Source organism: Brassica oleracea, chromosome C6, assembly GCF_000695525.1.
Source record: "Brassica oleracea var. oleracea cultivar TO1000 chromosome C6, BOL, whole genome shotgun sequence".
Lineage (NCBI taxonomy): Eukaryota > Viridiplantae > Streptophyta > Magnoliopsida > Brassicales > Brassicaceae > Brassica > Brassica oleracea.
This window is the reverse complement of record NC_027753.1, coordinates 18,571,017-18,584,550: the sequence shown is the minus strand read 5'-3', so window position 1 is coordinate 18,584,550 and position 13,534 is coordinate 18,571,017. Positions and strand designations below refer to the sequence as shown.

The 13,534-nt window shown below is 37.8% G+C and overlaps 3 protein-coding genes across 3 annotated transcripts; all 3 read right to left on the bottom strand.

The window, feature by feature from the left end:
* Positions 1-2,519: 2,519 nt before the first annotated feature.
* LOC106296744 (cell division control protein 48 homolog D) lies at positions 2,520-6,740 on the bottom strand. The gene is made up of 8 exons (XM_013732968.1): positions 6,595-6,740; positions 6,333-6,498; positions 5,548-5,776; positions 4,491-5,257; positions 4,165-4,386; positions 3,777-3,848; positions 3,036-3,677; positions 2,520-2,960 (listed from the first exon to the last, which is right to left on the bottom strand). The coding sequence occupies exons 1-8, from the start codon at positions 6,621-6,623 to the stop codon at positions 2,655-2,657; spliced, it is 2,433 nt and encodes an 810-aa protein (XP_013588422.1). The 5' UTR covers positions 6,624-6,740; the 3' UTR covers positions 2,520-2,654.
* A 1,523-nt stretch (positions 6,741-8,263) lies between these two features.
* LOC106299073 (thioredoxin-like 3-3) lies at positions 8,264-9,026 on the bottom strand. The gene is made up of 3 exons (XM_013735207.1): positions 8,826-9,026; positions 8,715-8,740; positions 8,264-8,612 (listed from the first exon to the last, which is right to left on the bottom strand). The coding sequence occupies exons 1-3, from the start codon at positions 8,958-8,960 to the stop codon at positions 8,393-8,395; spliced, it is 381 nt and encodes a 126-aa protein (XP_013590661.1). The 5' UTR covers positions 8,961-9,026; the 3' UTR covers positions 8,264-8,392.
* A 622-nt stretch (positions 9,027-9,648) lies between these two features.
* On the bottom strand, positions 9,649-12,605 carry LOC106297651. The gene is made up of 4 exons (XM_013733852.1): positions 11,930-12,605; positions 11,173-11,859; positions 10,900-11,090; positions 9,649-10,830 (listed from the first exon to the last, which is right to left on the bottom strand). Exons 1-4 carry the CDS (start codon positions 12,603-12,605, stop codon positions 9,649-9,651), a joined length of 2,736 nt encoding a protein of 911 aa, XP_013589306.1.
* Between the last annotated feature and the right edge of the window lie 929 nt (positions 12,606-13,534).

The following is a 13,534-nucleotide window of genomic DNA, read 5'->3' as shown; positions in this document are numbered from 1 at the left end:
GAAAATAGATTAATACTTAAGTGTCATTTTGACCTTGTGCACACAGACTAAGAAAACAATTAATTTTGTATATTTCTTATATAAAAACACAATTACCTATACAGTTAACCATATTTCAACCAATAGAAAAATAAATTATTGCATAAAATTAATAAATTTTGTATTGAAAATCGAAAACGACACTTATTTTGTAACGAAAAAATTTTATACGACGACACTTAATATGAAACGGATGGAGTAATTCTTAACTTCTTTTTTCAAAAGAAAAAAATTCTCTCGAAACATTAAAATCAATTAGACTAATTAACGACGGATAATCTTTGGACTAAAGATTAGCAATGGATAATTGTCGGATACTCTGGAAAATTAATCTGATTATTTAGTATTTGAGCGTATGATGTCAATATGTGGATCGTGAATATATGTAGGACATGCGTAGAGAACCGGATCCTTGCGGGCTGCGGCAATATAATTTTGTCAAATGGCAGGATTAAAAAGGTGTGCATCACTTGTGCGGTCCTTTCTCGTTACTTTTGTTATTTTTCTTCTAAAACAAAAAAAAAATTATAATGAAATGAAACTTACTCTGGTGTCTTTTTTGGAATTGCTTTTACTGCAAATTCTATTTAAGTAAAAAAAATTGAATAGGATCGAACATTCGATCCAGATGAGCTACACTTCTCTAAGTTAAGTACTTATCTATTTTGGCTGACTACTTTGGTTGAATAGATAGGTGTCGTTTGTCCCATGTATAATGGCACAGTGGTGATGGAACAATATGGTCTGAGGGTGAGCCACTTGGTCACTTGGCTTGAGTTTGAATGGTTTGTCTATGGTGGAGTTTGTTGAATCATAAAATTCACCCAGTAATAGGATTTAAGTTTTCGGTAAATAACTTGTCAAAAGGGTTATCTAAAAAAAATCTGAGCTATGATCAACTATGAAAAATGCTTGTTTTATTGATGATAATATTAAGAGTAAACAATGAATATAAAGAGTATTTAAGAACAAGAGAGTATGAGTATTGAGACTATAGCTTAGTTATGAAGAGAATCAGATCCCCTTTCCTTAACTTGTCATTCTTCTTTTATAGGTCCTTGAAAGTGTATCGCAACTGCGGCTTGGTCTCCGGCGTGAATCAAGTGTTTTTATTGTGGTCTTTAATGCGTTTAAAGTCTTTACGTTTTGGTTTGACTCCCCGAACTCGTTATGCAAGACTTTTTTGGTCTGGGGTGGGCTTAGACCAATGTGGACCTATGGTTCATTTTTGGGCTTTGCTGATACTTGATCTGGACCAATTTTTGCTCAGATTGAGATATCAGACCGGGTTTGGAGCGGGGTGACACTTCGCTCTAACAGAATTCAGGAAAAAAAACTTTAATAAATGGCTCAGTCAAGAAATCTTAGAGCATGATTAACCCGAAGTTTTTAGGATAGGGTTCTTAGCAACTTCCGCTAAGAACCCCACTCTAAGAACCCCAGATTAATCATACGGCAAAGCATGGATACACAATGCTAAATACTATGGAAATAGTGTTAATTAAGACCATTAGAGGGTTTAGAACAATGCATGGCTCTAGTGTACTCTGTACTACATTTAAATTAGCATTTGTGTTGTCGAATGACCATTCAATCTTTTATTCTACAAAGATAAGAAAGACAGTGGTTAATTTACACGCCCACGCCATTGTTCTGATGAATATTTGGAATGTGTTATAATTTTTTATTAAGTTGTTATGAAGCTATACGTACTATTTATGAATTCTTATAAAAACTAATAATAAGTGATGATATAATAATGAAGAACGACAAAAAGAAGTGTCGAATCATAATCTTTTCTCAATTTCCACAAATAGAGCAATTGAAGGTTAACGTCATTGTATGCATACAAAATTCTAAAAGATTCATCATGAACACTGATTCGCTGGAAAAAAAAACACTAGATTCATAACTAATATAATCAAGAGTGCAAAGTCTCACTCAATCATGTGAAAAATTGAGGGTATAAGCACAAATTTTTGTTATATCTTCTGCTAAATGGACCAGGCTATATAGCGTAGAGGACAACAAATTTTCGTTGCCTGCTAAATGAGCTAGGCAGGTCCAGTTTCATTTTTTATTGATTGACACAATAAGAAAATGGTCCAGCCTGACAGAACCTGGCGGGCTCAAGGTAAAACCTGCTCGTTTTTACTTATCAAAATTACCCACGACAAGACAAAAAGATTCTAACCCTCTTTTCTCCATTTCACCGAAAATCTGAATACATAAACATAATACAGGCCTCGACAACGAATCCACGCATAAAGACCGAACTAAATATACAGCATGGGCTCATAAACAATAAAGCCATTTCAAAATTGAGTCCACAAAGGCACAAAGGCACAAAGTAAATTTACACCCAGTATCAGGGTGGTCTACATACTTACTATAGTTGGAGCGAGTTTATGGATTGATTGGAGAGATGATTTTATATCATGTTAATGCACAGTCTTTCAACTTTAGGATTCCATTTCTATAAGATTTATTTCCTCATACATCCATATAATAGATTCATTATACATACAAAAACACTAAATAAAAACATGACAGAAACAAGTTAAAGATTTTCTAGGGAACAAAGTACAGAGAGAAAAGACTCTGATCATATTTATTTAACTATAGAGATCATCGTCCTCAGCTGCTCCTCCCGCAGTAGCAAACGGGTCACCTCCACCAGCCATGGCGGCTGCACCTCCAGTGCCTGTCGCATCAGGGAACCTGAACTCACTCCCAATCCCACGTGACTGCTGGAGAGTCTGAGCAAAAGCCTGATACTTGCGTATGTCTGCATCACTCACAGACCTCCTCGCAAACTTCATTGATTCTTCAAAATGACTAGCTTTTATCTCTGCAATCTCCTCCTCGTCCTCTTCCATTGCTTCTGGTGTCTCTGCCTTCTTCCTCTCCTTCTCAATATCCTAAACAAACAAATAAAAAAACATCATAAGTCGTTATGTTTCAAGATTAGCCGTTATGTTTCAAGATTCGGACACCTTCTCGATGTTCTCTCTGATGGCGTACTTGCAAGCACGCTGACAAATCTCTGTGATGTCTGCACCGCTGAACCCTTGTGTGTACTTCGCAAGAGCCCTTAAGTCAACATCTTTAGCCACTGGAGACTTCCTCAAGCAAGACTTAAAGATCTGGTAACGAGACTCCTCATCAGGAAGAGGAATGTAGATGAGCTGATCAAGACGACCGGGACGAAGAAGCGCAGGGTCGATGATATCTGGTCTGTTTGTTGCTCCGATGATAAAGACGGTCTTCTTAGCAGACATACCATCCATCTCCGTCAGAAGCTGGTTCAATACTCTGTCTGCTGCGCCACCGGCGTCTCCAACGCTGCTCCCTCTCTGAGTGGCGATGGAGTCTAGCTCATCAAAGAAAAGAACACAAGGAGCAGACTGGCGTGCTTTGTCGAATATCTCTCTCACATTGGCCTCACTTTCTCCGAACCACATTGTCAGGAGCTCGGGACCTTTGATACTGATGAAATTGGCTTGACACTCGTTGGCGATGGCCTTGGCCAAAAGGGTCTTTCCACAACCAGGAGGACCGTAGAACAGGACTCCTTTAGATGGCGACATACCAAACTTCTCAAACTTCTCAGGATGCTCCACTGGATATTGAACAGTCTAAAATATAACAAATTTTGAATAAGATTAGTCCAGTATCATTATTAATTATTCACATGCGAATATTTGAAAATGATATTGAATGTTGAAACTCCTTACCTCTTGTAGTTCCCTCTTGACATTCTCAAGACCACCAATGTCTTCCCAAGAAACATTAGGCACCTCAACGACCTGGATGTAGGAGAAAATAACAGTTTGATAAGATACTCCATCCGTTTTCACTTTCACACATTTCTTGCATATTAAGAAAATTACAAAATATAATAATACTCTTATTTAATAGTGTAACTAATTGAATAAAAATGATTAAAATAAAAATCTATTTGTTATTCCAGAAGGAAAAAAAAATCGAGTATATATGTAATGCCATATTTAAAATATAAAATGACACTTTTCAAACAAAAAATAATCATAAATTGATATTTTTGTGAAACCTAGGGAAGTACTTAACAGACTGAGAAACATTAAACCAAAAAATTGAACTCACCGTCTCACGTAGAGCAGAAGGATTGCTATTACCAAGAGCTGTCTGGAAATGCTCATTAGTCACAGCCATAGAGTTGAGAATCTCAGCATCTATCTCCTCATCTTCTAGGTCAATCACATCCATCTTCTCCCGGATGCATTGGAGAGCAGCTTCAGTGCATAATGCCGCAAGGTCCGCACCAACATACCCATGTGTGTCTTTAGATACTCTTTCCAAATCAACCTGTTTAATAGCAAATCAATGTCAAGTCTAACGAGGGCAGAAGAAAATAAGAATAATAACTATATATATATATATATATATATATATATATAACAGAAGATTACATCTTCTGCGAGCTTCATGTTCTTGGTGTGAATCCTGAGAACTTCAAGACGACCAATCTCATCGGGAACACCAATATCAATCTCCCTGTCAAATCTTCCAAACCTTCTCAAAGCCGGGTCAATGCTGTTAGGACGGTTGGTAGCTCCCATAACAATCACATGAGCTCTTGATTTAAGACCATCCATTAGCGTCAAGAGCTGTGAAACAATCCTTCTCTCAACCTCCCCATGCGTCTTCTCTCGTTTTGGAGCAATGGAATCAAGCTCATCAATGAAAATGATGGAAGGTGCATTCTTCTCAGCCTCCTCGAACGCTTTCCTAAGGTTGCTTTCACTCTCACCAGCTAGCTTGGACATGATCTCCGGACCATTGATACAGAAGAAAAACGCACCGGTCTCATTAGCAACAGCACGAGCAATCAGTGTCTTGCCTGAACCAGGAGGGCCATAGAGTAAGATTCCTTTAGGAGGCTTAACACCGATGGACTTGAAGAGCTGTGGGTGCCTCAAAGGGAGCTCAACAAGTTCCCTAATCTGAGCCATTTGTTTCCTAACACCACCGACATCATCGTAACCAACTTCATCCAACCTCTCCTCATCCTCTCTCTTTATAGGTTCACCCTCACAGAATATCTCTGTGTCTGGAGCCACCACACAGTACTCATCAGGATCGGTCTCAATAACCTTAAACTCAACACTTCTCATCCCTCCTCTAACTAGGAAAAGATCACCCTTCCTCACTGGGCGGTATGCCTCCAAGAAATAAGCTGGCAAGATGCAAGAAACCCAATATGTTAAACATAGAACATTAAGAGACATACAGAGACGGAATTATTAAAATTCTTGGCAAATGCTTCTGGCTCCCAAAATTTCATATCGGGCCCTGGAGACATAAGCACAAACACCTTAAATTTTTAAACCGATTTTAACTACATAAATCAGATTATAAATCAAATTTTAAGAAAATCATTTGCGTTATGACTTATGAAAGACCGACTTCTAGAATATTTGCAAACAATCAAGACAATGGTAAAATAAAGGAAGAGAAAACACTCACGTTTAAGGTAGGCATCAAATATATTTCCAGTAATCCCTTCAATGGTATCATCTAAGGGTAAGATGTGAACACGCTTCCCATACTTGACATCAGGGCACTGATGGATAGAGACTACATCTCCGAGCCTAACTCTCAGGTTCGACCTGACAACTTTGTTCATCCTAATCTTTGGTTCATCACATGTGTCATCAGCTAAAGCAATACACACAGTATCCTTCCTCTTCTTCCCCTGCATCAACACGATACACAAAGAGAAGATAAAACGAAGATGTCAACACACGCACAGTTGAATACACGTTCACAAGACCCTTGGATACAAAGTTTCAAAAAAAAAAGACCCTCGGACTCAGCGAGGTAAGTAAATGAACATTTCCAAACTCATTCCATTTTTCATTTTAAAATAAAGTTTTGAATGTTCCAATTCTACTCTATTTCCTTCTACAATGAAAATGGATTTATCCAGTAAATAAAATAATGAATTTATTTTTGTTCAATACTTTATTTTTACTTCAAAATAAAAATAGGTTCAGAATAAAATTCAACTCCACTATAAAGTTACACCATTTTTAATACACGAGGAAAAAAAATATCGTATTTTGACGGGATGTATAAATACAAGTCTAAAAAGTGTTGTGTAAAATACTAGTCTAAATGTTTACAAAATTATTAATTTATATAATCAAAATATTAACTCTAAAATATGTATTTGCCTAAATCATGTTCTTAAAAAAAATTCGTGCTTTATCCGTGTTTTCTCAAAACAAAAACCTTGAGACAACAAAAACCTTGAGTAAGATGGTATCTCCACGAAAGAGCTGTAGCTTCTCCATGGTTTCAGGGTGTAGAGACACGACGGAGTTGTCATCGTTGATGGCCTCATCCACAACCAAACGATTCACCGCCTTCTTCTTCTCCAAAATCGCGGTGCTAAAGTCCCTCTTCGCTCCCTTCCTGAAAGATTAAAGAAAAACAAAAACATAAGAAGCCGAAACAAGAACAGAGCTTCACAAACAAAACATAGCTACTTTGCAATCCGCAACTACTTACGGATCAGATGATTCAGGTTGATTCGCCATGGCTAGTTTTCAAGTAGAATAACAGAGCTTCGCAAAGAGAATAAAAAACTCTTTCAAACAGCTGTGAGTACTTTGGTGAAGTGATCGGTTCGGTCTCTTTTGCGGATATGTACAGCCACGTGTGTCTTTTATATACAACAGACAAACACGTTTCTTGACATCAGAGAAAAGTTTTTAGTTTATATTTAGCTTTTTAGTGATTTAAAACTCAACTAAACTATTTTTTTGTCGGATGGAAAACCCGACTAAACTTTATGTTTTTAAAGTCACAACTATTAAATTGTTAATGCCGTTAATCTTCCGTTAACAAAATCATCAGAGATCCGTTAAATCAAAATGCGGCATTTCATATAAATACAGAAACGACACGTGATGTTTACAGTCAACTGATATTTTAGTGATTTAATTCCTCAACTATTTTTAAATCGGATAAAAAACCATAACTATAATTTTATATTTTAAACCATTAACTATTAAATCTTTAGTGCCTTTAACCCTCCGTAAATAAAGTCATCTTTTCTGGAAAGAAAATCGTTAAATTGAAGCACAGTGTTTCATTGCAATTTTATCTAGAATTTATTAAAATGGTGAATTCTAAATAAAAAAATTTGAGTGAAAAGATGGATAATCTGGGAGAGAAAGAATTAGGATTAGAAACAACTAAAGTTTTTGACTTATTTCATTTTCGATGATTCTTGAAAAGGAAGGACCCTAATTTTTTTTTTTAATTTGGAGATGAATCGTGATTGTCCCTGTCCGTCCCCGTTTAGAAAAGACGACTTTGTTTACGAAAGGTTAAAGACATTAAAGTTTAATAGTTGAAGGTTTAAAAACATAAATTTTTAGTTGGAGGGTTTTTCATCCGATTTAAAAATAGTTGAGGGTTTAAATCATTGCAATACCCGTTGATTGTAAGCATCTCGTGTCGTTAATGTGATTATATGAAACATCACGTTTCAATTTAACGGGTTTCCGTTCAGAAAAAAAAAACGATTTTGTTAATGGAAAATTAACGTTATTAACAGTTTAATAGTTAAAAATGTAAAAACATAAAATTTTAGTTGGAGGATACTATCTAAAAATAGCTGGAGGTTTAAATCACTAAAACTCTTTTATTTTTTAACATTTTCTTTTTGACGTTATTATTTACCTTTTCTATTTGCCGGAACTTTTTTTACCTCTTCCTTAGTTACATATTTAACCCAAAAAAAAAATCAAATGGAAAATAAATCTTGTCTTTTTCTTCTTCTTATCCTAATTGTTCTAGATTTTGGTTTGTAACATTTCATTTGTTCTTTTAATTCATATTATCTGTAAAATGACGAAACTTTTATATATAAAATTATTCAAACCAGTTCAATAAAGAAAAGAACTTACAAATAACACATGGAAATCATATTTACACATGGAAATCATATTTACGAGTGAATCTAAAACCTTTATTTTTTTAATTTTGTTCACATTCTAAAACCTTTATTTAATTAAACAAAATGGTGCTTTAAACTCCATATTCCATTCTTTGACTCCTTCCCACGTTAAAGGACCACGAGAGTAGATACAGGATACTTGGGGTGGCCTAAACTAGACCCAAGTTAACAGAAAAATCAGTTAAGTCTCAACTATTTTTCTCTCTTTGAATTCAGTTTTTGATTATGTAACAAGATAATCTATTATGCCTGAAAATGATTCTCCGTAATGAAATGATAAAATACTGTTTACAAAAGTTGCAGATTTCATAATTAATTTTTTTCATAAACACATGATGATTTTCAGGAGTGAAGCCAAAGACGATCACGGAGCCTCTCTTCACCAGTTCCAAACATCTCGTCAACTTTTTCTCCGTTTCTGTAAAACTGAAACGTTGGTGTGTAACGGATGTGACGAGTGGTTTCAGGGCATTCGTCGATGTCTGCGTAAACAAACTTCATCCCTTTAAAATTGTTGCTAAGCTCTTCGTACGCAGGAAAAATCTGGCTACAAACTCCACACCTGAAAAAAAATACCATTCTCATTGAAGCATTTCGTCGAACAGTTTGTAAACATGACATGCTGTCTTTCGTAAAGTACCAAAAGAAAAGAACAAGATCATACCACGAAGCCCCGTAGTTAATGACAGCCTGCAGATCACAAAAGAAAAACAAGAAGATTAGTTACTAGAACCAGCTTGAGTCTTAGCGTTTATGAAATGTAGCCTGTCATTACCGGAGACCTGGAAGATTTGATGTCGTCAAGAATCGTTAGAAGACTTTGGTCGGTCGATGCGGTTTTGAAATTGACATTACCGTTCGAGTTGGATTCGAAATCAGAATTTGCTCCATTCGATTCTTGCTTTTTCATTTTTTTTTTTTTTTATGTTTTTGGTTTCGGAATTGCCAATGCTGATATCCTTCCGCTGACAGAACCTACTCGAACCACACAAGTCTACTTACCACTAGCCAAACCCAAACCAATCGATTTGATACTTAACCGATTTTAACCAAGCTGATCCAAATAGAACACTCCCGCTGTATTAAATTGATTGTTTTAAGTTTTTTTTTCAGAAATTAAATAAATATTGTTATTTATAATTTTTTTTTGTTTAAAATTTTATTTGTTTCCAAATAAATTATATCATTTGTATTCTAATTTTTTGTCTATATTTTAATTATTATTATTTTGTATTTAAAAAAGCTATCTATTGAATCTCATATTTTCATTAGATTAGGCCTGTTTACCTTTAGGATAGAAGGCTTTACTGGTTCAAATAACAACTATGGGTATAATATTTCAGTTATAAACTAAGATACATTAAAGTGTAAACAGTAATTAATTTTTCAAATACATTGGGAATATATGTTGTTTTTGTTTGTTAATTTCATGTTTAATTACCATCATAGTTCCATTGAAATTTTTTTTTTTTTTTTTTTTTGGGTAAAATGTTAAGATTTATACCATTTTGATTTTTTTGAATGTTGCGTACAACTTATTAGAAGCAAAGAAACAAAAACAACCCAAAACAAAGGAGCAAAAGGGGGAGCAGCACCCTTCAAGGAGGACAGAAGGAGAAGTAGAGTTCAAGCATCGAAGGAGATGAAGGAGTCGAGGCCGGAAAAGAGAGCAACCGGTCACGGATAAGACGGTCAAGGGCTTTCTGTAGCACTTGGGGAGGAGTAGAGGTAGCTGTGAAGATGCGAGCATTCCTTTCTTTCCAGATCAGGAAGACTGCAGATTGGAACACAAGCTTGACGATAACTGCAGAGCTTGAGTTACTTGCTTGCTGAGGTCTTAGTATCCAAGAAGCAGCAGAGTGGATGTATGTTGGAGGGAGAGGCCACACTGCAGATGCACACGGTTGCCACAGCGCTGACGAGTACTCACATTCGAAAAAGAGGTGGTGGTGTGTTTCGAGTCCTGAAGAACAAAGAATGCACGCCTCTGGAACTGATAATCCCCAACGACGCAGGCGATCCCTAGTAGGAAGACGCTGCAGCAAAGCCAGCCAGGTAGTGAATGTGTGTCTAGGAATGTTTTCTTTAAACCAAATTGCCCTAGCCCAATAGACCGTAGGAGAAGGATCTCGCAGATGCAACCAAGTGACCTTGGAGGAAAAGAGATTACCATAGGTACCATCAGACTTGAGCCAAAGAAATTTGTCCGGTTCGTTCCCCACTATAGGCGCAGAGATTGTAGTAAGCTCTATTTGGATACTCTGTAGCTCTTGAGATCGAGCAGCTGGCATTAACCATTCCCCATTCCTTGTGGTTTCAATAACCTTAGCATTCTTCATGATACGAAGGCTTCTAGGGGCGTTTTGTCCTGTAAATTGAATCAGAGGTCCTAAGCGTATCCAGTGGTCAAACCAGAAAGAGGCTGTTCCACCATTCCCCACTTCACATCTCATGAACTCAGAGACCACAGGGAGCAGCTGTAACATACTACGAACTGTGGGAGACAGTCTAGGAGAACCAGATAATGACCAAAACCCTTCTCTGTGGAACACATGGTTTTTCAGCCAATCAACCCAGAGAGAACCTGATGAAGAGAAAAAGATCCAAACCCTTTTAAGGGTGAACACCGTTCCAAACTCCTCTAGTGGTCTCAGACCAAGGCCGCCTTCGGCCTTAGACTTACATACATCTTTCCACGCCACCCGAGCTCCTGAAGCTGAGCCAGTATGATTTCTCCATAGGAAGGCAGCACACAGCGAGTCTATTTTAGCATAAAATGTCTGTGGTAGAAGAAACACAGCACTCCAGAAATTAACCATCCCGTATATGACAGAAGCCACCATTCTTACCTTTCCTGTATAGGATAAGTACTTTACAGTCCAAGATTGGAGCTTGCCAGTAATCTTATCAAGAAACGGTTGCAATGTTGCCATCGAGATTCTCGCATGGTTTAGAGGAAGTCCCAAGTATCTGGTTGGGAACGTCCGTATCTTGAAGTCAGACATATTACTCAGTGCTGCAGCCTTAGAATCCAAGTAGCCTCCGAAGAAAATTTCCGATTTGAGAGGATTAATATCAAGCCCTGTCATTTCTTTTGAACTCCCTCATGACACTTGCAATACCTGCGAGAGAAGTTCTTGATCCATCTGAGAATATTAGAAGGTCGTCCGCAAACAAAAGGTGTGTTACTCTTGGAGTCTCACATTTTGGATGAAGTTTAATTCTTCCATCGTCAACAGCTCTGTTCAGTAACTGTGTCAGAGCTTCCATAGCCATGATAATGAGATACGGAGAGATACTGTCTCCTTGACGCAGACCTTTCTTGCCACTGAAGAATCCAGCAAGTTCCCCATTTATGGCGTTGGAAAAACGTGGAGAAGTTATGCATTCTCTGATCCAAGTCCTGAACAAGGGTGGAAATTGCTGTGCCTCCAAAATCTTCAGAATAAAATCCCAAGAAACTGTGTCTAATGCTTTCCGGATGTCAACTTTTAGCATCAAGCTTTTCAGGCATGATGATTTATTATAGTTCCAAATCAGTTCTGAAGCAAGAAGAACATTTTCTCCCAAGCTGCGGCCTTTAAGGAAAGCAGACTGATTGGAGCTGATGCATTCCATGAGAATAGGCTTCATCCTTTTTGCAAGAATCTTGGTTATGATCTTGTACACTATATTACAACAACTGATTGGTCTGTAGTCACTGAGTTTACACGCTTGAGGATCCTTTGGTATTAGCGCAATTGCAGTGTTATTCAAGTCCTTCAACAGCCTGCCATTCCTGAAAAATTCACATACTGCAGCAACTACATCTGTACCCACAATTGCCCAGGTTGACCTTATGAATTCAACTGAATATCCATCAGGTCCCAGGGCTCTTACTCAGCGGCATAGCAAACACTATCTTAGTTACCTCCTCAGGTGTTACTTCTTTCTGAATTTCCAGTCTCTGTTCTTCGCTGCATCTGAATGGAAGCAAGGAACATATATCGTCCATAGTACAAGGAGATTCTGCCATATTGGTTGATCCGAGAATACCTTGAAAATACTCTGTAGCGTGATTTTTTATCTCTGCAGTTGTTGCAATGAGGTGGTCATCGGCATCTCTGAGATAGTGTATGTGGTTCTGGGTTGTTCTCTGAACCACAGTTCTGTGGTAAAATGCGGTATCCATGTCCTTAAGATAATGCCACCAAACCCTGGATCTCTGGCGGTAAAATTTCTCCTCAGCTTTGGCAAGAGTATTCCATTTAGTTCTCTCTTCATGCTCAAGTCTAGCTGTAGCTGGGTCAGGAGCTGTTAATAGCTGGCACTGAAGAGTGGTGACTTTAGCTGCCTGATCTTTAACTCTCTGTGTAATTCCACTATAGCGTGCAGAGTTAAGTTTGCGGAGAACCTTTTTCATCAGTTTCATAGACCTGGCAAGCTTAAATTGCATAGATCCCACAATAGACTCACAGTTCCATGCCTCCTTGACCGAATTCAGATACTCCGGATGGTCTATCACATGGTGGAAGAATTTAAAAGGTTTGGTTACCCTTCTAGCGATCGAAGGCATCTTGAACAGACACGGAGCATGATCAGACTGCTGCGGTTCAAGGAAATCACAGAATGCATCAGGAAATTTATGTCCCCATCATTGGTTAACAAGAGCATGGTCAATCTTCTTTGATATAGGACTGTCATCCTGGTTATTCCACCATGAAAAATTCAACCCGTTAGATCTTGCTTCAAACAGCTCCGCATCCTGCAATGCTAAGTTGAAATCCTCCATGCCTGTAGTGTCAACCTCCACCGAGAGTTGATTGGAGTGCTGGTCTGTTCTTAGTATCTGATTAAAATCCCCTACCACAGCCCACGGGGATCTCGCAAGAGGAGTGGTGCTGTTGAGATGAGCCAATTCTCTCCATAATTCCTGCCTATCTTCAGCCATATTCTTGGCATAGATGAAAGTGACAGTGAAGTTGATATTCTCAGCCGAGATAAAAATTCCACAAGTGATAGCCTGTGACGATGCTTGATAGACCGTTACCGTTACACTCGGGTGCCAGACAACAATGATACGGGCGTTATCATGATGCTCCGCGTTAGATATATACTTCCAGCCAAACAGAAGGGCACTGCTTATTCTTCTAGAGTTGTTGGGTTGTATACGAGTTTCTAGATATGCTCCAAAAAGGGGTCTGTGAATATTAATCCACTCTTTGACCATGGTGTGGCGTCTGTCGCTGTTCAGGCCTCTTACATTCCACGCAAAAAACATTATAAATGTTGGTATTAAGCTTTGGTAACCTTGCGGATACCCTTCCTGTTGTTAACCAGGAAGAAAGGTGACTCAGATTCCTTGACTTTAGTCCCGTTGATGTTAGGAGTTTTCAAGGCTCCTAAGACAAATGTTGTAGTATAAATGATTGTCGAACCAATTCTAAGGGATTTCAAGCACTGAGAATGCAAGTACTTACTTAATCTAAGTGCAACCGATGATTT

Coding starts and splice junctions, on each gene's coding strand:
- LOC106296744 (XM_013732968.1), bottom strand. CDS start 6,623: ATGGCGAATCAACCTGAATCATCTGATCC. Junction 5,777..6,332: donor GAGATACCATCTTACTCAAG/GTTTTTGTTGTC, acceptor GTGTTGATGCAG/GGGAAGAAGAGGAAGGATAC. Junction 5,258..5,547: donor ATTTGATGCCTACCTTAAAC/GTGAGTGTTTTC, acceptor GCATCTTGCCAG/CTTATTTCTTGGAGGCATAC.
- LOC106299073 (XM_013735207.1), bottom strand. CDS start 8,960: ATGAAAAAGCAAGAATCGAATGGAGCAAATTCTGATTTCGAATCCAAC. Junction 8,741..8,825: donor TCAAATCTTCCAGGTCTCCG/GTAATGACAGGC, acceptor TGTGATCTGCAG/GCTGTCATTAACTACGGGGC. Junction 8,613..8,714: donor ATTAACTACGGGGCTTCGTG/GTATGATCTTGT, acceptor ATTTTTTTTCAG/GTGTGGAGTTTGTAGCCAGA.
- LOC106297651 (XM_013733852.1), bottom strand. CDS start 12,605: ATGCCTTCGATCGCTAGAAGGGTAACCAAACCTTTTAAATTCTTCCAC. Junction 11,860..11,929: donor AGTGTTTGCTATGCCGCTGA/GTAAGAGCCCTG, acceptor TTGTGGGTACAG/ATGTAGTTGCTGCAGTATGT. Junction 10,831..10,899: donor ACTTATCCTATACAGGAAAG/GTAAGAATGGTG, acceptor CTTCTACCACAG/ACATTTTATGCTAAAATAGA.